We start from the raw sequence: 24,765 nt of genomic DNA on the forward strand, positions 1-24,765 counted from the left end.
TGGGAAGACCTGGAAGGGTTGGGGTGGGCGGTAAGAGATCCACCGAAGGACTTGTATGCATGCGTATAACCAACGGACACAAGACACTGGGGGGTAGGGGAAGCCGGGGGAAGGTCAAGGAGGAAAAAAGGAGACATATGTACTACTCTTTGTAATACTTAAAGCAATAAAACAAAATTAAAAAAAAATTAGATTAGTTTCCCCTGAGCAAGGCATTCCCCTTTTGTGACACATTCTGTAATCATGTTTTTATCTTTTCTTTTTTACTTTTTATTTTGTTTTTATATCAAAGGTGTACACACATAAAGGTTAGAATCAAGTAGATTTTTTAGGCTATTAGCAACAGCAGCAGTCTTCTGCTTACCCCACCTTCTCCTTAGTTCTTTTAGCTCAGCCGTGGGCAAACTACGGCCCGTTTGAAATGAATAAAACTAAAAAAAAAAAGAGACCATACCCTTTTATGTAATGATGTTTACTTTGAATTTATATTAGTTCACACAAACACTCCATCCATGCTTTTGTTCCGGCCCTCCGGTCCAGTTTAAGAACCCATTGTGGCCCTCGAGTCAAAAAATTTGCCCACCCCTGTTTTAGCTGTTTCTTTTGCTGTTTTGCGATTATTTTTGTAGTTAAATAACATTTACAGTGTGTGTTTTAATTTTTCTGTTTTCAGCATTGTAAAATAAATGTTTTTATTGACTTAAGAGGGAGGGTTGGAGAGACAGGGAGAGAGAAACATCAATTGGCTTCCTCCTGCATGCCTCCTACTGGGGATGGAGCCCACAACCCCGGCATGTGCCCTGACTGGGAATTGAACCGGTGACCTTTTGGTGTATGGAACGACACTTAACCAACCGAGAGCCACACTGGCTTGGACAGTTTTCTGCTCTTTTTTGCGGGGCGCCGGGGAGGGGATGAGTGGGGATTAATCCTCACCTGAGGATATTTTTCCATTGATCTTTTAGAGAGAGTTAGAGTGGAAGAGAGGGAAAGACAGAAACATTGATGTGAGAGAAACACATCGATGGTTGCCTCCTGCACAGACCAGGGCCTTGGCCGGGGAGGAACCTGCAACCAAAGTACGTGCCCTTGATGGAATCAAACCTGGGACCCTTTGATCTGCAGGCCAACGCTGTATCCACTGAGCCAAACCACCTAGGGCGGTTTTCTGTATTTTTAAAATTGACATCAGTATGGGATATAAGGATTTAGCTCTCTTTTACCGCTTATACACTACTTCATGTTTCTCCATTTTTCTAATATAGTTATATCTATATGTGGTTAGATTGATATTCAGCATTTCAATAGTTGAAAATATGTAGTATACTGTGGTTACTTTTCTTTGAACAGTACTTGATTTTCCCTAAAGTTATTTTTTTGTTTGCTTAAATTTCTATGTACATATCATAAATTTGCCAATAGTACTAATTCATCCTCAGGCTCTCACCTAATAATCTTAATAGTTTTTTGTTATGTTCAGACATATCAGATATTTTCTTGACTTCATTTAGGGGGTGTGGAGCTCTTTCCTGGTCCTCTCACCTGTCCTAGAAGGTTGCTCTTCAGTTGTCATTCTGGGGATTTCCTTTCCCAATCCTTTTCATTGAATTGCCTTCCCGTGAGTCACGTATTTCTCTCTTGGTTTACTGCTTCATTTTCATGGAACACACCTCCAGTGTCCTTCTGAGGAAGAATGCATGGGAGGTTAACTTATCTTCACACTTACTTAGATTTCTGTGTTGGAAGCATTTTCCTCTAGAATTTTGAAGGCATTTCTTCAATTGCCTTCTAGGTTCCACTGTTGCTATTAAGAAGCCTGAAGCCAATTATGATGACTGATTCTTAGATGTGGCCTTCTTTCTCAGCCCTTAGGAGCCTCCTTTTATCCTCAGTGTTCTTAAATTTCACTATGTTGTAGCTTGGTGTAAATCTATTTTCATCCATTGCGCCAGTTACTTAGTGGGGATTTTTGGTCTGGAAGCTCATGTCTGTCAGTTCTGAAAAAATTTTTAAAGTATGTATTTGATTTTTCTTTGATTTTTTTCTCCTTTTCTCTTTGCAATTTGGACTTCTTGTATGGATTCTTTACATTACAAAAATCTCTTATATATTTCACCTCTGTCTTTTTCTCTACTTTATCTGAGCCATTCTCAATTTTATATTCTCTTTGATACAATTTTAATTTCTTTTGTTATTTAATTTTTTTGCTATTTATTTATTTTTTAATATGTTTTTATTGATTTTTAGAGAGAGGAAGGGAGAAAGATAGAAACATTGATGAGAGAGAAACATCATCAATTGGCTGCCTCCTGCATGCCCCCTACTGGGTTTTGAGCCCACAATCCCAAGCACGTGCCCTAACCGAGCATCAAACCAGTGACTTTTTGGTTCATAGGTCTGTGTTCAACCATTGAGCCACATCGTCTGGGTTACTGTCTTTTTTAAAAATGTCAGTAGTTCCTTTACTTGATATTTTATGTTTTACCAAGATAGTCTTTCTAGTATGCTTTGAGATGAGATGTGGGCCCATTAATTTCATGACCATATTTCTAATACATATTTGTTCGAGCATGTAAGTATTAAAATAATTCTGATATTTGCCAATTGAATATATATGTAAATCTGTATATCTGCAATCCTACTTGAGTCTACAGTGAATCTCTGTAGTTATGTCTAATCCAAAAATCCCTCCAATTGTCTCTTTAGTTTTGTTGAATTTATTGACGTGACATTGGTTAACAAAATTATGCAGTGCAAGAGAGGTTGTTTTTCTGCTTTCTGGTTTAGGATTCCGTTTCTTGGGTCTACTATGTTACTGCTTCTAGCTTTCAGGATTTTATTGCTGCTTCCACCATTGTTACTTATCTTTTGCCTTAAAATTAACAATTTTTTAAAAAATGTTTTTTTTTTTAATTGATTTTTTACAGAGAGGAAAGGAGAGAGATAGTTAGAAACATCGATGAGAGAGAAACATCGATCAGGTGCCTCCTGCACATCTCCTACTGGGGATGTGCCCGCAACCCAGCTACATGCCCTTGACCGGAATCGGACCTGGGACCTTTCAGTCTGCAGGCCGCCGCTCTGTCCACTGAGCCAAACCGGCTAGGGCTAAAATGAACAAATTTTTTGTAAAATATATTTTTATTGATTTCTCACAGAGAGGATGGGAGAGAGATAGAGAGCTAGAAACATCGATGAGTGAGAAACATCGATCAGCTGCCTCCTGCACATCTCCGACGGGGGATGTGCCCGCAACCCAGCTACATGCCCTTGACCGGAATCGGACCTGGGACCTTTCAGTCTGCAGGCCGCCGCTCTATCCACTGAGCCAAACCGGCTAGGGCTAAAATGAACAAATTTTTTGTAAAATATATTTTTATTGATTTTTCACAGAGAGGAAGGGAGAGAGATAGAGAGCTAGAAACATCGATGAGAGAGAAACATCGATCAGCTGCCTCCTGCACATCTCCGACGGGGGATGTGCCCGCAACCCAGGTACATGCCCTTGACCGGAATCGGACCTGGGACCTTTCAGTCTGCAGGCCGACGCTCTATCCACTGAGCCAAACCGGTTTCGGCTAAAATGAACAATTTTAACATTTACATTTAAGAGAGTTTTTTGGAAGGGGTAAGAGGCACATGTGTGTGTTTAATCTTTAACTGGAACATTATAATTGTAATTACTTCTTTTGATTGACCTTTTTTACTAAATGACAGGCATAGTGAGGTAAAAAACACTAGTCATGTTCACTGTTGTGTCCTCAGACTGCACAGCCATCCTGTCCTGATGTGATCATTGAATGGTGTTAAGTTAATGTATCAGTTAAACACTTGTATAATGGAAGTTCTTTGATGATGGGGTAGAGAGAACAATATGAAATGCCTGCTACATTTCCCTCTTGACTCTCTCTTCTTGCAGGAGAAGGGGACCTCATGATTAGGCCTAAATTAAGGCAGGCTCTTTTGAATAGAATACCTTGTCCCACCATAATCTCTGCCCTAGCATGCTGGACACCAGGTAGCTGTGGTGGCATCGGTATCATCATCATCGTCGTAAGCAAGCATAGCTTTGGAACTTCTCAGCCTGACGGAGAGCTCAGTAGCTCATGGGCTAGCAAAGCCAAGCAGGCTGCATGCATCCAGCACATGTCCCTGGGTTGTAGGCATGTCCTTGTCGCTTTCGGTGCCTATATATTTGACTTCACTGTCTTTTTAGTGTAGACTATTTCATTTTTTGCATATGCCACTTGGTTGTTTTTAATATATGTGAACTGGTAGTTAAGATTAGCTGCCATTTCTTCATGTAGTTTTCTGTTAGAGCTCCACCTCGGGCTTTGTGAACATGATGTGACTCACTGTTAAGTGCTGGGTGAATGAGTGCAGCCATAAAACATGCAAAGGTCCCAGTCTACAAGAGCTCACGGTCCACATCTCAAATCCTCCCACAGCTCCTTTTCCCTCCTGTCTGAATTGTTAGTGAAGTAGGGTTCCCATCAGTAGTGTATAAGGGTTCCCACTTTCTACACACACCCAACAATGCTTGTTATTTTCTTTTTCAATTTTTTATGGTCATATTAGTGGCTGTGAAGTGGTATCTCATGGTTTTGATTTGCATTTCTCTGATGACTAATGATATTGAGGATCTTGTGTATACTGGCCACTTATATATCTTCTATTAAATTTTGTTCTCTTTTAAAAATTAGGTTGTCTTTCCATTATTGAGATTCTCTTTGTCAGAATTATTTACCTTATTATAAATGTTATCCCCTAATTAATAACATAGAACTGTTCTTGAATGTAAATAATTTGGTTAGAATAACACAATTTATAGTCAGTGTACAATCAGAAATCTACAGTCTATATGTAATAGGAAATTTACAGTCCTCACAAACTTTGGCTGTTTCTGAACAACAGTAAAATAGTATACGCAGTTGTTTATGCACTAGCAGAGCCAGCGCTAAAGAAATGTGCTTATTTACTTTCTGGTAATTATACTGTCTCATTTGGTAGGATTTTAAAGAGTATGCAGAAGTAGTGGGTTGGAATGAGAGGTTTAAAAATTGCATTTTAAAGGTAAAAGTTTTATAAATTAACTCTAAAGTTAGAAGTGGTAAGTAAAATTTAAAGCTAGAGTTTAGGGGCATTGGTCTAGGATTTTCTGAAATTTACTGATAATCACTTAAAGAAGGGATTAAAACTTAGGAGAATTTTGTATACTTGAAACCTATATGGTTTTATTAACCAATGTCACCTCAATAAATTAAATTAAAAATACAACTTTAAAAAATCTTATAATTTTCTTGCTGTTTAAATAAGACTCAACCAAGAAAAACGTGAGCGGTATGCAAATACTTGTACTTCACGGAATTTTTGGATAGTTCAGCATTATTTTACGCATGGTTTTTGTGTTCATGTGAATTACTAGTGTATGGTATATTTTGATACTACTTCTTGTTTATAAGGATTTATGTATATGTCTTTTTTGTTTTTCTCTTTGTTGTTTTGTAGGGTTTTTTGTCGTCCCATTCTTAGTGAATAGAGATAATCCAATTTAAAGACTTTTAAGTGCCCTTAGGTACTGCCACTGGTACAGTTGTAAATTTTGCTCCTTATTTAGGCCTAATCCTAGCCCTGGCTCTGCTATTGCCTAAAAATAGCTCATTTCTAAATTGAAGATTATCTTTAGAACTACATAGGGGAGGGTAGCGAGGAAGTCTTCTTGCTGGGGTGGAAACTCAAATAAGAATTTAAATCTGTAGGTTGTGAGTCTTTAAACTTGTTAAATTCAAGTTTGCTTCTATTAGTAACTAGAGCTGTGAATGATTTCTATACAGGAGATTCTTTAAACTGTTGTGTAGCTAAAACATCATATATTTATTTCTAATAGCAACAGTATAGGTAGGATACAGAGGAATGTAGTAAGGAGGAAAACATTCATTATTTTAGATATGCTACATATATTTCACAGGCAAAATCTAAAGGGCAAAACATTATTACCACCTATTTGTAGGTAAATATTAAACAAGAAATCAAGAGTGATCAAGGCCAAGAGACAATAGCAGATTGTGATAAATCTCAGGTGGGAACATGGACAGGTTTTAGGGTTCTTCTGGGGAGCCATGACAGAGTCTGCTCAGAGTAAAGAGGTGCATCAGGAAAGTGGGAGTGAGGCACAGTCTAGGGCAGCCGTGGGCAAACTACGGCCCGCGGGCCGGATCCAGCCCGTTTGAAATGAATAAAACTAAAAAAAAAAAAAAAGACTGTACCCTTTTATGTAATGATGTTTACTTTGAATTTATATTAGTTCACACAAACACTCCATCCATGCTTTTGTTCCGGCCCTCCGGTCCAGTTTAAGAACCCATTGTGGCCCTCGAGTCAAAAAGTTTGCCCACCCCTGGTCTAGGGTGTGGCAAAGAGAAAGCCCATTTGAATTGTATGATCATTGGATTATTCCTATCTCAGCAATGGAGATATAGGTAATTATAGGTAGTTTTGTACTAAACTTAGTGCTTTATATGGCATCTAGTTACTTGTATAACTCTTTTTTGGGGGAAAAGCCATTTTTACTTATTTAGAGATAAGTAAAATTGATCAAAATTGTTTAAAAGAATACATGATATAAAAGAATCCAACCCTCAACATGTAGTTATTATCTGTCACCGTTACATAATATAAGGATCTCCCCCACCCAATAACACAGAGCAGGGAGAGAGCAGAAGGTCCCACCACTTTTCAAACCTGCCTCTCGCAGTATCTCCTACAAACCAGGATTCTGGGACAGTAGGTTGTACTTAGGCTTCCACTGACCCAGTTAATAGAAGAGACGGGGTATCTTTCCAACACCAGCCTCACAGTGACAATGACGCTTATTTTCTGAGAGAGGCTCGGGGAGAGCCTGAATCCCTGAGCCCTAGGGATGTGGCAAGGAGGACTACAAGGAAGGGTTCTCAGGGACAGAAAAGGGGAACCTTAAAAATACATTTTGGAACCAAATAACCAATTTTATAGTCTTATTGGTTCTCAACCTTCTTAATGACGCGACCCTTTAATACAGTTCCTCACGTTGTGGTGACCCCAACCATGAAATTATTGTCATTGCTATTTCATAACTGTAATTTTGCTACTGTTATGAATCGTTATGTAAATATCTGATATGCTGTATGTGTCTTCCTATGGTCGCAATCCACAGGTTGAGAACCTCTAAGGCTTAGAGGTAAGTCCCACTCCAGTTCTAGTGCACATGAAGGTTGAGCCCCCCCCGTTAGTGTGCCTGACTTGTTTAGTTGGCAGAGTAAATTCATGGCTGTAGATGCCCCCAAAGTCTAAAAAGATGTGTAGTTAGGGATTCAGTTGTTTAGCAAGTTGTTATTCCCCCAGATGGTGGTCACCAAATACTTGTGGAAGATGGTTGTCTCTTTTCCTCCCACACTGTAGTATTTTAAACACATTTCTTGACAGAGCCTAAATGTATCACCAGCATTACAGAAAACATGTCGGTACAGTTAAGTCCTAGGTCTCTCCAATATGGGGAGCCTCTGTAGTCACAGTGGGTGTTTTTTGTTGTTTTCAGTTGGAAATAATATTAGTATATGATTCTGAAGTGGTGAATCTTAATGGAGCAAAAAACGTCACCTATAAATGTTTCTTTTTTGCTCACCAAAGAGAAAATGGGGGTTTCTGTGACGGTTGGAATTTCTTTGCTCTGTTATCTGTTACTCTGGTGTGGGATGATCAAATTTCTCATTTCCAGGTTGCTAGGAAACAGGCAGCCTATCTTATAGATACTGGCGTATTAGACCTCTTTATTCTTTGGGCCTCTGTAATTTCTTAGAATTGCCATGCTTCCTTTCTAAAACCTAAATTATGCAGAGGCAACATGATTATTTGACCAAGCTCAGGAAGTATAAGACAATCAAAGATATGTTTAAAGAACATTACTAGGTTTAAAAAGCATTACTAGCTACAGTATATTAAGGCAATATTCTTGAAAAGTCCATGTTTGCCTCTGTTTTTGCAGCAGCCTCTTGATTTAAAAAAATATATTTTTATTGATTTCAGAGAGGAAGGGAAAGGGGGGGAGAGAGAGAAACATTAATGATGAGAGGGAACCACCAATGGGCTGCTTCCTGAATGGGGGGATCAAGCTCACAACCCCAGCATGTGCCTGTGACCGGAATTGAACCCAGGACCCTTCAGTCCAAAGGCCGATGCTCTATCCACTGAGCCAAACCAAATAGGGCAAGACTCTTGCTTCTTTTGCAACATTCCGAGGACACTCCTAAGTGTGGTTAGGAGTAGGCTGAGAATACCCTGGTAGAGCTTCAGGTAATGTTAAAAGTATTCCAATGTTAAAAGTATCCACAAGCCGGGCCTGTGGCTCTGTGATCATGATTAGAGTCCCCGTCAGAGCACATTGCCTGGGTTGCAGGCTTGATCCCAGTTAGGGAGAGTGCAGGAGGCAGCGGATCAGTGCTTCTCTCTCATCATCGATGTTTCTCTCTCTTTCTCCCTCTCCCTTCCTCTCTGTGAGGGGAGGCGGGGATAGTATAACAAGTGAACCATGGCCCCAGGAACTCTATTTAAAGAATTTACTGATTTGGTGTCCTAGAAATACTGGCATTACTATAGCTATTTTGCCCATATGTCTTCCTTTAAGAGGAAAATTCATCTTAGGTTACAATATAATTATTTTGGGAATGCTCTAAGTTTACCATTAGATTACAGGGGTTTAAAAAATGTGATCATATGGTAGATGTTGATGGAAATTTGATACAGGAATTCGTTTGAAATTGAATGCTTTGTAGAATTAATCAGAAAAGTTTTGTTGGCCTTTGATTTTGAATAGTATAGGGATTAGAGACTGAGATGGTTAGTTAAAATTTAATGAATTAGGGAGCTCTACTAAATGTTATGACAGGTCAGACTCTGTTTTTCTCTCTCAATTCAAGATACAGTTCTTTGTAGCATTTGGTTTAGAGGCTATTTTACGAGTGGCTTAGTTGGCAGTATGTATTATGATGATATACGGCCCAGGCGCAGAACCCCAGTGAGTACTCTGTTATTACTTTACAGATTGATTCCCATTCTCAGCCAGTTTATCTTTTAAATGAGCTGTAGTCTATTGTCACACTGGAAAAATTAAAACAAATGTCTTTGTTCAATGAAGATGAATTGGATAGACTAGCCATATGGCAATAGCAGGAAGACACACTTTCAGTGTGAGTTAAAGTAACTGCAGCTGTAGATTTGACTAGCGAGGAAGTTGCTTAGGTGAATTGACAGAGGTTATATGTATAATTGGGTAGAATTTTATGTTTTAATTTAAGATCTTATTTCCATGCTCGAACTGAATATAATGGTAAACCTTGGTTTGTGTGATTTGTCTTTGTCTTAACAGATTATTATTATTAGATTATTTTTGTCACTTAGAAAATTACACAAGTGATAAATGTTCATTACAAAAAGTTAATGTATGTATAAAAAGTATTCTTGTGATCACATCACTTGGAGATAAACAGTGTAAGCTGTAGATGTCTATCACTCTAGACCTCATTTCCATTAAATATCTTCCAAAACCAAATTGTGTGATGCATACTGTTTGTTTGGTAAATTTAGTTATGTTTTTTTTATGTAATAGTATTTAGAGTGAATATCTGTTTGAGCCATCAAATTTTCTTTATTTTCATTTTTATAGTTCCTTAGTAGACTTTTGTGAGATGAACTGTAATTTATTTAATAAGTTTCCCATGATTGAATTTAGGTTGTTCTAATTTTTGCTCCAGTGACATTTACAGTGTTGGGCAGAAGTAAGTTTATAGTTGTTTGTATGGAAAATAAGATAATAAATAATGATACAAGAATAAACTCTTGTGTTTTGCATACTCACAACTGTAAACCTACTTTTGCCCTACCCTGTTTATATACCTTTTTGCCTCTGTCTGATTATTTCCTTAGGATAAAATTCCTGGGAGTAGAATACTTTGTAAAGGATTTGCACAATTTAAGACCTTTGAAACAAATTGCCAACTAGCTTTCCAGAAAGGCTATTCCCGTTTTCAGGTTCTTCTCTCTCTTACTGGCTTTATAGTTGAATTAAAACGTGAACTTTTTCTTTAGTTGCAGAATGTGGAAGAGCCTGTACAGCTGGAACAGGTTGCATGTGACGCTCCTCCTCCTTACAGCAGCATCTCTCCAGAGAGTGCAGTAGGTAGGTAATGGGCCAGAGGACCACTGAGCTCTTGAAGTGCGCTGAGCCATACGCTTGTCTAGTATGTGTTTATTGGTGTTTATCTTTGCTTCAGCTTCCCCTAAATAGTCTTTGAAATTATATTTAGTTCGTAGCTTGAGGTGGAAAAAAACTAATGTTACTGTTCTGAAAAATAGGTCAAACCCCATTTTATTTTGGAACTCAATTTCATTCCAACAGACTCTTAATGTAAAAAAATAGAAATTTAGGAACCAGGTACATTACCTAATTTTTGTTCTTTTTGTAGTTTCCTTATTAGCTATTTTGCTTTTTGTGACTCTAGTACCTGTGGTGTGGAATATAGTATGTTACATTCTTTTATGCTAGTAAATTCTTAATTAAAAACAAAACAACTAGAAGTCTCCTAACTCTTTCATTCTGTTTCTCATGTTTTATTTTTTTTTAAATATATTTTATTGATTTTTTACAGAGAGGAAGGGAGAGAGACAGAGAGTCAGAAAGATCGATGAGATAGAGACATCGATCAGCTGCCTCCTGCACATCCTCCACTGGGGATGTGCCCGCAACCCAGGCACATGCCCCCGACCAGAATCGAACCTGGGACCCTTCACTCTGTCTACCCCGCTCTATCCACTGAGCCAAACCGGTTTCGGCTGTTTCTCATGTTTTAAATGTTCCTCATAGTTTCCACCTTCTTTAATTAACCTTTCATCTTCCCACATTATGTCAGATTATCTTTTTAATTTTCATGTATATGTGTAGAAGGAATAGGGAGGAAGAAAACAATCTCATTAGTTGATGACTTTTGGTAACTAGTTAACTAGTGCTTTCTGATAACCAGTTCTGCTCTTATTGCTGAAAGTTGACCACTTTTAATGGAACCTCTTCCATATTCTCTAAAATAGAACTGAGGCAAGTACATGGCCCATGGTGCCACAACTCAACCCAACCACGCCCTGGGTGGATAGGCAAGTTGAAGACAGCATTCATACCAGACAGCCTCAGAATCCTTTTCAATACAGCACCTCAGGCAGTTGTCATCAGTAGATGTGAGATTAAATCTTTTGGTAGTCTCTGTGGCCCAAGGCTGCCATTGTAATTAGATGATCATAGAAAGTTTCTCACCTCTACTCTGGCTTCAAATTCTGAACCCCATCATTTTGTATTATTTAAGGTATTTTTATTTATAAGTTTCTGAAACTAACAATGCTAACATGGTTTTAGAAGAATTCTAGGGTGCCTTGTGGAATCACATTAAGACAACAACAGCAAGACTTGGGAAAGAATTGCAGTGCTAGTCCTTATTCACTCATCTCTGCCTAGAACAGTAGTCACCAACCTTTCGGACCTCGTGGACCACCAGTGGTCCGTGGACCACTCGTTGGCGACCGCTGGCCTAGATTATTAGTACTGGTCTTCCATTAAATACATTCATGAAAATTCCAACTGACAAATAAGAAATTGGATTTCTTTTTATTAATGATAAAAGTCCTTCCTTTTTATAGGAGGTAATTTTTCCTGAATATCTTAGTTTCTATTTTGTGTGAATTTTTATAACCATTTTATTTATTTTATTTTTTAATATATGTACTTTTTTATTGTTGATAGTATTATAGATGTCTCCCATTTCCCCCCATAACCATTTTAGACAGAAATCTTCCTCAAACACTTCTTTCCCTTATTCACTGACATTTCATATTCTTTTTTTAAAAAAAATATATATCTTTATTGATTTCAGAGAGAAAGGGAAATGGGAGAGAGAGATAGAAACATTAATGATGAGAGAGAATCATTAATTGGCTGACTCCTGCATGTCCCCAGTAGGGGGCTACCTGGGCATGTGCCCTTGACTGGAATCAAACCTGGGACCCTTCGGTCCTCAGGTTGACTTGATGCTCTATCCACTGAGCCAAACCACTAGGACTGTTTAAAAATTTCTTTATGATTTAGGGATTACAACAGAAACAATCTCTGGAAGGTATTCTGTTCTGTACTATACTGGTGATGCCTTTATTCATTGAGATTTGTTGAACTTTTGACTCAAGAACCAAATTCCTCCCTGGTTTGTCAGATAACAACTCCTTTTGCTTTCAGCATGAGGTCCTCTACCTCTTTCTCTTGTTTTTGTTAATCTTGCTATGGGCCTCAATAGCAAATAACAAAAGTTTCTAAGATTGGGTATAAAGGAAAGAAACTGTATAAGGCCTGAAGAGATCTCTCTTGAATAAAGTCTTTGGGTTTTGTGGCATTGTATCCAACTACAGAGGTCTTAAAAAACAAAATAAAACGAACACTTAAGTTCCTAGGTCTCTATGAACTCTTTTAGTTCCAGGTTAGGGAAATAGGTTTTTAGAGATCATAAGTTACTCAAGACCATTCATTTTTTTTATTACTTATGAACTAGGGTTTTTCTTTTTTTTTTAAAGGAAACTTTATTAATGGCTTAAATGGCCTTCCACCCTTTTTAAATTAACATGGCTTATTTTTTAAGATAAATATTAACTGTGTGGACTTATTAGTCCATTTATGTGAAAAAAGAAACAGAATGCAACACCCATTTTGGTGGGGGGAAAATAACATCAATGTTTTGTATATTCATTTTACCTATTTTAATTTGTGATATATAAAATTTAACAGTAACAAATACTGGATTTTTTTTGTACTAAATAAACTTGAAAAGATTGTCAAATTTTTCGTGGAAACTTAAAATTGTATGAGATCTATATGGATGGATTCTATTTTTAAAAAATCTTTTGAAATAGGGAAATTAAAATGTTCTTGTTTTTCCTCAACTTAAATAGTAGATATCAGTTTTATTTTTGTATTAAAAATTACTATGGCAGTGGGATAATTCAAATTGTACATTTCTGTTTGTGATGTGACTTTAGTATGATTTGATTAAAAGTAAAAAGAAATTTGATAGGCAGTTAAATGGAATATTTTATAATATATACCAGTGATGGCGAACATTTTGAGCTCGGCGTGTCAGCATTTTGAAAAACCCTAACTTAACTCTGGTGCCGTGTCACATAGAGAAATTTTTTGATATTTGCAATCATAGTAAAACAAAGACTTATATTTTTGATATTTATTTTATATATTTAAATGGCATTTAACAAAGAAAAATCAACTAAAAAAATGAGTTCGCGTGTCACCTCTGACATGCGTGTCATAGGTTTGCCATCACTGATATATATGTACACATGTGTACGTGTATACATGCGTATATCTATCTAATCTAATAAAAGAGAAACATGTAAATTGACTGTACCTTTGCTACGCCCAAGCCACACCCACCACCGCAATCAGAGCGACTATATGCAAGTTAACCTAACCAAGATGGCAGCCAGCAGTCTCGGAGCTGGAGCAAGCAGGAGGCTTGGTTGCCCCGGCGATGGAGGAAGCCAAGCCCTGGCAGCTGTGTCCCACAGCGGGAGCTCTGCTCAGCCACAAGCCAGGCTGACAGCTGACAGCACAGCGGTGGTGGTGAGAGCCTCTCACGCCTCCTCAGCAGCGCTAAGGATGTCCGACTGTAGCATAGGCCTGCTCCCTGCTGGCAAGTGGTCATCCCCCAAGGGCTCCCGGGCTGCCAGAGGGATGTCTGACTGCCAGCTTAGGCCCAATCTCCTGGGGAGTGGGCCTAAGCCAGCAGGTGGACATCCCCCAAGGGGTCCCAGACTGCCAGAGGGCACAGGCTGGGCTGAGGGACTCATCCCTCGAGTGCACAAATTTTTGTGCACCAGGCCTCTAGTATATATATAAAAGCCTAAGTGACTGGCCAACCATGCGGTAGCTAAGATGCTGACCACCAGGGGGCAGGCCCTCAATGCTGGTGTGGAAACCACAGGCATGGAAACATGGAACAGACTGATGAATCTCAGAGAGGAGGGGGGAGCACGGGAAGAGATTAACTGAAGATTTTATATGCATACTAGAGGCCTGGTGCACGGATTCATGCACTGGGGGGCGAGGGGGGGGTACCTTTACCTGGCCTGTGCCCTCTTGCAATCTGGGACCCCTCCGAGGATGTTGGACTGCCGATTTTGGCCCAGTCCCCGCGGTCAGGCCAAGGGATCCCACCGGTGCACGAATCTGTGCACTGGGCCTCTAGTATATGTATGTTTATGTATGTATGTTAAATAGTTACTTTGACTTGGGAAAAAAACACCAAGTTTCTTAGGTGGCAGATTTAGTTTAAATAACATGTTTTCCTATATTTCTAAAAGATTTAATATTTTATATTTCCCCTTTACATCTGCATTTCACCTGAAGTTGTTTTTTCTTTCTTTTTGTTTAAACATATTTTTATTGATTTTAGAGAGGCGGGAAGAGGGAGAGAGAGATAGAAACATTAATGATGAGAGAGAATCACTGTTCAGCTGCCTTTCTCATGCCCCCTACGTATACCCTGTCATATGCCCTGACCAGGAATCCCAGCGGTGATCTCCTGTTTCATAGGTTGACACTCAACCACTGAGTCACAGTGACCAGGTGAGAAGTAGATAAATTTAAAAATCATTCCCACTCTTATATTCATCTATAAACATCTTTTGATTCAATTATGTACATGTGCTCTTAGAGGAGTGCCTGGTTTTTATTTGCCAGAGTTAGTGGAAATCTTTTTTTTCCCTCCGTTCAGCTAATCATCAGATAATTGTGACTACCTTTTAATTCTGCAGTGTATTTTGACTACAAAGACGAGTCTGGGTTTCCAAAGCCCCCATCTTACAATGTGGCTACCACACTGCCCAGTTATGACGAAGCCGAGAGAACCAAGGCTGAAGCTACTATCCCTTTGGTTCCTGGAAGAGTAAGTCCATGGGAATCAAATTATTTTCATTATTATCCACTTTGATTTATTACTTACAATTGTATTGATTAGTAAAAGTACAACTAATTTTTAAAAACAAGCATATTTTCTTTGGAGATAATAAGCTCTTATCTCTTCCTGAAAATGATAAGAAAATCACTAGTTAAGCCAGCTCATTTCCCTGTATCTTTACTACTACCACCACTTTCTCAATTCTCCTGGCATGGCTGAAGTGTCTTGGAGCAGGAGCTGTTTTAGGAAATACACTGCCTTCCCCTTGATTCTGCACACTTCAGTTTTGGTGTTAGGTAGGTAGCTGTTGGGGAGATCTATGGAGATAATGAATAAGTGCAACTTTATGGAATTAAACTCATAAAAGTGTCCTGACAATCATCTAAGATGACCCTTATGCTACCAGTGCAGATTACAGCATTTATAGGGCAGTAGTGAATTCAGATCCATCTCACCTGATGTTAATTAATGGGAGTGTGGGTGGGGTGTGATAAAGCCAGCCCGAGATTTGGGGGCACTCTTGGTAAATGATGTAGATGTGGTTTAAATATCCATCCAGGTTGAAGCTGATATAGGTAGGACCTTGAAATATTGAGACAGTGGGAAGCAGGATCCAGTCTCCAGGAATGTGGATTGATCAGACTTGAAACTAGTTCCGGCAGGAAACTAGAGTGAAAGATAAAGAAGGGAAGCTCAGTCTGGGTAACACAATGGCACAACCCCTAGAAGTTCAGGCCTTAGGGTAGGGAACTGTTTACAGACCACATATTCAGGGATGGGGCTTCTAAAACCACTGCTTGGCGGAAATAATAGTTTATAAGTCTAATCTAAGCTGATTCTGCATGGTGATGTGCATTCAGTTCTTGTAGGTGCCGGGGAGAAAGTAAAAACCTCCTGGAGCTTATTGCCTTGAGAACAAAACAGTCTTAATGTAACTTCTAGTATTGGAAACAGACAACATGATTGATCCTATGTGTGGTGCTTTCATATAGTATTTTGTATATTGTTTCCAGTCCTCATAGTAACATCAGAGAGTAGGGATTATATTATCCCTATTTTACAGATATAAAAACTTGAGTCCCAGAGAGATTAAGTAGTTTGCCCAAAGTTATGTAGCTAATAAGTAACATAGATGAGAGCCAAACCCAGATATTCTAGACTCTAGAGTCCTTGTATGTATGCTGTAGACCTGTTGGAATATATGGCAACTGTCCTATGGAAATAGACCAAGATATTAAATCTGACTAATCACAGAACTCTTTAGAATACTTTTATTCCACAAGTATGTATACTTAGAAACATCTTTTTTTAAAATATGTTTCTATTGATTTCAGAGAGGAAGGGAGAAGGAGAGAGTGATAGAAACATCAATGATGAGAGAGAATCATTGATCAGCTGCCTCCTGCACAGCCCATACTGGGGATCGAGCCTGCAACCTGGGCATGTGCCCTGACTGGGAATCAAACCGTGAATTCATATCCCATCTCTCTGCTTTTACAGAGGCATTCTCCTGGTTCATAGGTCGATGCTCAACCACTGAGCAACGCTGGCTGGACAAGGAACATCTTAAAGGGTTTTCTTATTCAGCAAACCTATATAGAGCACTTTTTTAATACAATGTGCTTGCTGTGTATTTTGAGATGGGTAGGTAGAAAGCTTTGTATAAAGCAGTGTCCCTGCCAAGAGCTTTAAATCCAGCTGGGGAAAAGGCCCTTCAATACCCATATCTAAGCAGCAGCACAGGAGCAGTGAGCATAAGAACTGTGACTTTTTATTGTGTGATCATGGGGAAGATGGAATTTGAAATGTGCCTTGAGTTTTAAGGAAGGCATTCCAGAAAGAAAAGCCCAGGAAGCAAATGTAAATTCAGCCAGGTACAGGGCAGGTTCTGTGGATTTAGTCATTGGTTTTGCTTGAGAACAGATTTGTAGGTGGTAAAGGGTATCCCAAAATTCATGCAAGAAGTAATTTTGATAGAAAACACAGGTTTATAATTAAAAATTGTAATTTTTTTATTGATTCATAAAGTATACAGTATAGGGTTATATATAGAATAGCATATCGGGCAAATGGCTTCCACGGCTTTGCTGGCACATACGCACTCTTTTGTTATTGCCTGAGCAGCCGCCGCATTTTCGAAAAAGAATGGTCCGATGATGCCTCCAGCCCAAAATACTTCTTGCGTGAATTTTGGGACACCCTTTAGAATCTCCTGAATGTTAGGCTGAGGCATTTAGACTTAAGTGCAGGCCACACAGAATCCTTTGTAGTTTTTGAGCAGGGATGTGATAAGACCCGTATGGTGTTTTAGAAACATTATCCTGGCAACAGTCGGTTGGGTTACGTCCTGATAAACCCATTGAAGGTTGAAAATATTGTAAGTTGAAAATACATTTAATACACTTAAACTACGAACATCCTAGTTTAGCCTAGCCAGTTTCTATTAATGCATATTGCTTTCACACTACCATATGGTTGAAAAATTGAAAGTCAGACCATCATAAGTTGGTTTCACTTCCATGTATTTTTGTAGCATATATATTTTTGACTAATTATGCAAAAAAACAATTTCTAATTTGGCAAAGCCTTATTTATCCTGCTAATATGAAGTCAGAATACTGGGTATTTAGTATTTTAAAAAATAAAATAAAAATCACACACTCATAAAAATTTTAAACAAGAGAGGAAACACGTTAAGTTAGAAATGGAAGCTACCACTGATCCTTCCCTTTTTTTAGTTCCAGCTCCCCAAGGGAAGCACGTTAACAGCTTGTTGTGGATTTCCAAGCTCCTTTTCTGTGTAGGGACAGTTTTGATTGCCCCTCAAGTTTTTTTGTTTGTTTAATTTGAGGAACCTTTACTGGGCTGTGTACAAGTCTATCACTTTTACTGTTAAGCATATATTCACTTATTTTTCAATGTCTCAACACATCTACATCAGTTAAAAAGGTAGGCTACAGTGTGTTGGTGTCAATATTGATCAAGATTTTGTTCCTTCTAGACCTGCAATACTATGTTTTCATGTTAGGATGGAAGAGATCCGATCTGCCAATAAAATTGGAAGTGAGGTTGTTTCAGACCTAGATTCCCACATAAACAAATGATTATGGAGATGAGCAGAGGGCAGCCCTATAGACTCTGCATGTATGATGGTGCCATCCTTTTCCCCCTATGTCAGACTCGTAAAACACCTGAGCTGCTCAATTGTGTCTCCTTAATTGGCCCTGGATTACTGACATTCTAGAATTTAAGCCAGACGTATAAGTAAATTTTCTCTTTTTAAAAGATATATATATATATGGAACTTTGTGTTTATAATTTTTGAAGTATATTGTTAAAGAACTTGGGTTATAAAATGAAAAAAAATCACTTAGAAAACTGGAGATGGAACAGAAAGATTTGTTCTTTTCTCTAATTATATTCTACTCTTAGGTCTCTTTTTAAAATTTAGTTTTATTGCAGCAACATCAGTTTATAACATTATGTAAGTTTCAGGTGCAAAATGACATTTAAAAACCATACTGATCCTTAATGCTCATAGTTTTGAATTGAGCCAAAGCAGTAACTTTTCTCCTTGGTACTACTTTTGTCCCTCTCTCTTTTTCTAGATGTCTTTCCTTTGCCTAGAAATAATTCATTGTGAATTTACCTTATTCTTTTTCTTTTCATGTAGGATGAGGATTTTGTGGGTCGGGATGATTTTGATGATGCTGACCAGCTGAGGATAGGAAACGATGGGATTTTTATGTTAACTTTTTTCAGTAAGTACATACACATAGCAGAGTCACTTCCCACAGACTGGATGGAGTACTTTGGATTATGGGTGAATCTGACTGAATTAAAATAACTAGTGGAACTAATACTATTTATTTGGTGCCTTTTACTGAAATGTCAGAGCTTAGTACACTTTTATCTTAATATCCTTTCTCTTTGTCTTATACTTTTATGAATTTCTATGGAAAATATTAAAATAATTAAATAATTAAATTGGTTACGGGGCTGCTGCATTTATGCACGAGCCAAGCTCATCTTTCTGGTCTGCAGGGCCCTATAGCCTTGCTCTTACTTATACCTGACCTGTAAGTGCCTTTGTCTGATGAATTTTGTTTTTTGTGAGCTTTTATTTTCTAACAGATCAAAGTCAGCATGATTTTTGTCTCCTTAATGTTTTGCATTTATCTTTCCATGTGCCTCACTTAAAGTGAGCGACCTTATTTCTTTTATTTGTTATATTAAAAATATATGAAGGAAATGCAATGCTTTTAGAGGTGACGTTATGTAAACTACCAAAATTTATAGAAGCAGGAGGATGAATGACTTGAATCAAATTATTTGGGTGCACTAATTTAATGTTTAAGGCATTTATTTTATTTACTGAAGTTTAACACATAGAGCAAAGTCATAAGCATACAGTTACGGCATTTTTAAAAGTGAACAGCAGTAGCTATAATAGTGTATCATCTGATATTCAGAGAGGATGTTTTCTTGGTTGCTTTGGGGGGTGGGTAAGGGTTGTGGAGGGCAGGTTGGGCTCTCTTTTATCCTTGGGAAAGCCATTTAAGCAGAAGCAAGTCAGAGGGGACACTCTTGCTCCAGGGTAATAGGACATGTCTGATATCTTTTTTCTCTCTGCTTTTACAGTGGCATTCCTCTTTAACTGGATTGGGTTTTTCCTGTCTTTTTGCCTGACCACTTCAGCTGCAGGAAGGTATGGGGCCATTTCAGGATTTGGTCTCTCTCTAATTAAGTGGATCTTGATTGTCAGGGTAAGTTGTACACCAGAGATGATAGACTCTGTAGAGAAACAAAAAATAGAGTAATTTTGAATATTTTATTGTTTTCATTTGCTGTATTTGCATTATGTCAACATTTAAAAGGATTTTTGGTTTGTCTTTGTTCTGGTATCATGAAGTTGAACCGAAATCAGTTGCAATTGGTTCATGCATACAAGTTTTGTAGTCAAATCTAGTGAATATTAGTGGTCCAGGGGCATCTATCCTATAGGTTTTTCACTACCTACTCTCTCTCTCTCTCTATTTTATTTTTTATTTATCTTTAACTGTTTAACAAGTGCTCCATTAGGGGGTCTTATCTATAAAGTAAATTAGAGATATCTTCAGTGATTTGGAAGTTAGAATCACATGAAGTAATTTAAAGTTATAAAAGATCTAGTCTCTTCAAGTGTCTTCTGATTTCAAGTAAGTTTATTGCTATTGACAACTTTATAAATAAAACAAATTATTCATCATAATCTGGCATTAATAACTAATTAATGGGTGTTGACTGACCACTGTGGTTTTTCAAACTTATTTATTCTAAAGTGTCCCGACCTGCGGGACAACAACGGGGGAACCAAGAGACACCCTAGGAGAATGAGGCAAGCAAGGGACACGAAAGAATGGAGGCAAGACAGGATTCTGATCAAGCCTCAAACTTTATTCTTACAGCGGCAGAATATATACTGTAGTTCCTTTCTTTTTTGTTAATCCTCACCTGAGGATATTTTTCCATTGATCTTTTAGAGAGAGTGGAAGAGAGAAACACATCAGTTGATTGCCTCTTGCATGCACGCCGACTAGGCCTGGGCCGGGGAGGAGCCTGCAGCCAAGATACATGACCTTCACTGGAATCGAACCCAAGGACCCTTTGGTCCACAGGCCGACACTTTATCCACAGAGCCCAACCCGCTAGAACCCAAGTTCCTTTGAGATTCTGATAAAAGTTACGGGCTTTTTCCCTAGACAGCTAATATGCAGTCATCTAAAACATGGATTTGAGGTTAAGAAACCAAGCCCTAAAGAGGTTTTTTATTCTTTCTCTAAATCTTCATTGTTATTTTATTAAGAAATAAAATACTATGTTTTAATACTCAGGTTTTAACATAGACAAACTTAAATTTTTGAACATCAAAGCCTCCAATAGAAAACAGATAAAATTAGTTACCAGGTTTTTGGGTTTTTTTTTTTTTTTTTTTTACTAAATTTAAAACTGAATTTAATGAATCAATTTGTATCAGTTAGGATGGCTTTGTATGCAGGTAACAAAAACTTAGTTCAGAATGGCTTGGAAAACAGTGGGAAAAATTATCTAGGAAAACAAGTTCTGACATGGAGATTAGTTAAATCAGTGTTTTATTGACGTCATCAGGGACAACTGTTCACCATGTTGGAATAGCTGCTCCTCCCTGAAGGTTAAGGCATTGTCACAGAAACCCACAGTGCTCAACAGAAAAAAGGGAACTATTGGTTCTTTTCTTTTTCCCTTTAAGAGCAGGGAAACCTCAGCAGGCTTCAATTCCCATTGTCCAGAATAACATCCTGTGAAAGGAATGGGGTTATCATTATGTACATGAGAAAGTTTTCAAGGTCAGGGCATGGCTGGAGGAGTAGGAATAAAATCAGGACTCATTAGAAAGGAAGCCAAATAGTTGGTTTTGGCACTGAGTAAACAAAGTAAAAGTATTAGTAAAATGTGTTTCTAGAAGGACCAATATTATGTGGGTAAAAGATTGAGAAAACTAAACAGATTTGAGCACTTTCAAAACAAGGAATCTATAAAGCTGAAAGCTATCATATTTCAAGACTACTTTTCCATGAAAATAAAGATATTTATGTCGTAAGTACTTCAAACCAGTAATATTTAAAATACTTTTATTTTTTTTAAAAAATATGTTTTTATTGGTTTCAGAGAGGAAGGAAGAGGGAGAGAGAGAGAGAGAGAAATATCAATGATGAGAGAGAATCATTGATTGGTTGCCTCCCGCACACCCCCTACTGAGGTTTGAGCCCGAAGCCCCGGCATGTGAATTTAACCTGGACCCTTCAGTCCGCAGGCTGATGATCTATCCACTGAGCCAAACCAGCTAGGGCAGTGGTTGGCAAACTGCGGCTCGCGAGCCACATGCGGCTCTTTGGCCCCTTGAGTGTGGCTCTTCCACAGAATACCATGTGCGGGCACGCACGTACAGTGCGATTGAAACTTTGTGGCCCATGCAGAAGTCAGTTTTCGGCCTGGGCAAGTCTATTTTGAACAAGTGGCGTTAGAAGAAGTGGGGTGTGTTGGTCGGTCTGGCAACCAAAGACGCGCCGCTCGCGCGCGGGATTCATGCACGAGTTGAGTGAGCCAGTCAGTCAGCAGTCTCATTGTGGAGTGGTTAGTGCTAGTCGCCTCAGCAAATTGAGCGCGGGTGACAAAAGTACCTACTCGAAGCATAAAGCTACCTGTATTTTTCCAGCCAGCTGCAAGTCCTACAGGTATTTTTGTCATCAATTTAATAATTGTAATTATTTTGTGTTGGTGGCTTTATTATTATAAAATGAAACATTTTTTTAGGTGCCCTGTATGTTGAGATGGTTTGGACATACAGAGAGGATGAACGAAAGGAGATGGACAAAACAAGTATACAAGACAAGTGTGGATGGGAGAGTTGGAAGGGGTCAACCTCAGCGAACGTACCTCAATCAGATTGAGGACGTTTTTAGCAAAGGCCAGCTTAGGAGTGCCCTAATTAAGTTAATAACAGTGTACCTACCTATATAGTTTAAGTTTAAAAAATTTGGCTCTCAAAAGAAATTTCAGTCGTTGTACTGTTGATATTTGGCTCTGTTGACTAATGAGTTTGCCGAACACTGGGCTAGGGCACTTTTATTTATTTTTAAGAGCTAAAGGACAGCATTCATATACAAAATAAAGTCTTATGTTTTGTGTGCCTGTAAGTTAAAATGTGAAATTGTATCGCTAAACTGCTATGAAATGTTTTTGTTTTTGTTTTGTTTTGTTTTTTCAGTTTTCCACTTATTTCCCTGGATACTTTGATGGTCAGTATTGGCTCTGGTGGGTGTTCCTGGTTTTAGGTAAGTGCTTTTAACATAGACAAAGGAGAGGAAAGATTATGTTAAGTTTTATAAGTGAGATTACTTTTAGTAAACCCTCATCATATTATACAGCGATAGATTAATCAACAATCAGTATAATTTTAAAAATATTTCTCCCTCAAAAATTAGGCTTTCACCATCAGAATAACATGAACGTTAATAAAATGTCTGTTAGTAGTTGTAGGTTTTCCGTAACTCGTTCATATTCACTTCTCAGGTTCCCCATGTGACCAGTGGGACACTGATAAGACTTTATAGTTTGGATTTTTTCCCCCTTGTGAATTATTGCCATAAAGTCATAGACTTAACCCCAAATTGCTTTTAAGCATATTGTAACCAGTTGAACTACTCATGAGCTACTCATGAGTCAGTAGAAAACAGAAAATATATAGCCCTGTTAGATATAATTTCTGGAAGAACCACTATTGGGTTTCCAGAATTCTTTAGTTTGTTATTAAAATAAGAATTTCTTTTGTGTTAGGCAGAGGTTTTTTTAAAAAAAATAACAGATATTTCAGGTTGGCCTTAATGTTTTATTTTTTACTCTAAATATTTATTTTAAAATCTTTTTTTCTAAGATATTTTAAAGCAAAGAAATGAACATTGAGGTGAATATTGTTGGCTTCTCCATTCTTTGTAAAGAAAATATTTTTGATAATAACAGATCACTACCATTTCTATAAAATAATAGCAGGGCCATTATATCTATGTATCTATTAAAGATGGTATAATTGCCTTGTTCTGCTCTGTGACATCACTCTCTCCTGTTTCCTGGTTTGGGCCTTTTTGCTGCTTCCTTAATTAAGACCCCTGATGGCAGTGCTACTAATGGGTCTGGCTAGCACCGTGTAGTAGCACTATGCCCAATAGGTACTTAATACATTCAGGACTTACCTTCTTTGTCTCATGCATTGCTGACCCTAAATTATATTTAGGAAATACAAGTCATCCGTCATGCCATTACTCACCTTCCAATAGCATCATCTACTTTACCAATAGTCATTATAATTCCAAGGGAAGAAAAATACGATCCCCTCCCCCATGATTATTGAGAAGCTTAATAATAAAAATGACCTGCCAGAGAGTCACTTTGGAGGAATAGTTCCTTGACTTTCTTATTCTTAAACTGTCTTTAAGAGAAACGCTGACTCCCCTTCTTCCCTAAAGCTTCAAGTCCAAGCAAATCCTAAAGGAACCAAAGAAGAGCCGTTAAGCATATTTCAGTTTGATTATTGACAGTAGATAATTTAAAGAAACTTAATGGGCTGATTTCCTTCTTTATGTTAAAGATAAGAGATATAAATTTATAATACTTTATAATTGATCATTCTTGCTTTCTTGCTGCTTTTACTAGTGAGCAAAAAGTGGTGAGACTTTGGATGTGTATTAAGTGCATCTGGACCTAATGTTTGGGTCATTTTTGGAACTTCTCTTGTGGAGAGAACCAACCTTTTTGGAGTTTTTTCTCTAAGGACCAGGTCTAAAGGTGTTTAAAATGTGTCTAAGACTCAGGGGCCATCTTTGAAGAGGAGGGCTGGGAGTGTCTGAGCTCCCATTAGAGGGCACACCGACTTCCAGCTCACTCTTCCAAGAGGTACAGACTCCGTGAATGTGTAGATTCTGGTGTAGCCATACAAATCAGCCTTACTGTTTTACCTGCCTGGTAAGTAAATGGCAGAGTGCCCTATTTGTATGTATTTTTTAAGAATGAAGAAATAGGATCGAGTTGAAAATAAGAGACTTACTGTAATAGGTAAGGGGATCCTGACATCTAGTGGTCAACATTATGTACTGCTGACAAAAAATCCCTTGACAAGAAAGGATGAAATTTGTTTTCACTTGAGAAAAAGTTTATACCC

The 24,765-nt window shown here is 38.1% G+C and overlaps 1 protein-coding gene across 1 annotated transcript in view; it reads left to right on the forward strand.

Annotated features, from left to right (window-relative positions):
* The first annotated feature begins 7,493 nt into the window (after positions 1-7,493).
* NDFIP1 (Nedd4 family interacting protein 1) overlaps positions 7,494-24,765 on the forward strand; it is a 27,221-nt gene continuing 9,949 nt past the window's right edge. The window contains exons 1-6 of the mRNA XM_015572602.1: positions 7,494-7,499; positions 10,120-10,210; positions 14,890-15,020; positions 18,706-18,793; positions 19,674-19,798; positions 22,819-22,885. Coding sequence (XP_015428088.1) covers positions 7,494-7,499; positions 10,120-10,210; positions 14,890-15,020; positions 18,706-18,793; positions 19,674-19,798; positions 22,819-22,885 — 508 coding nt within the window. The remainder of the gene's footprint in view (positions 7,500-10,119; positions 10,211-14,889; positions 15,021-18,705; positions 18,794-19,673; positions 19,799-22,818; positions 22,886-24,765) is intronic.

This window comes from Myotis davidii, unplaced genomic scaffold (assembly GCF_000327345.1).
Source record: "Myotis davidii unplaced genomic scaffold, ASM32734v1 scaffold89, whole genome shotgun sequence".
Lineage (NCBI taxonomy): Eukaryota > Metazoa > Chordata > Mammalia > Chiroptera > Vespertilionidae > Myotis > Myotis davidii.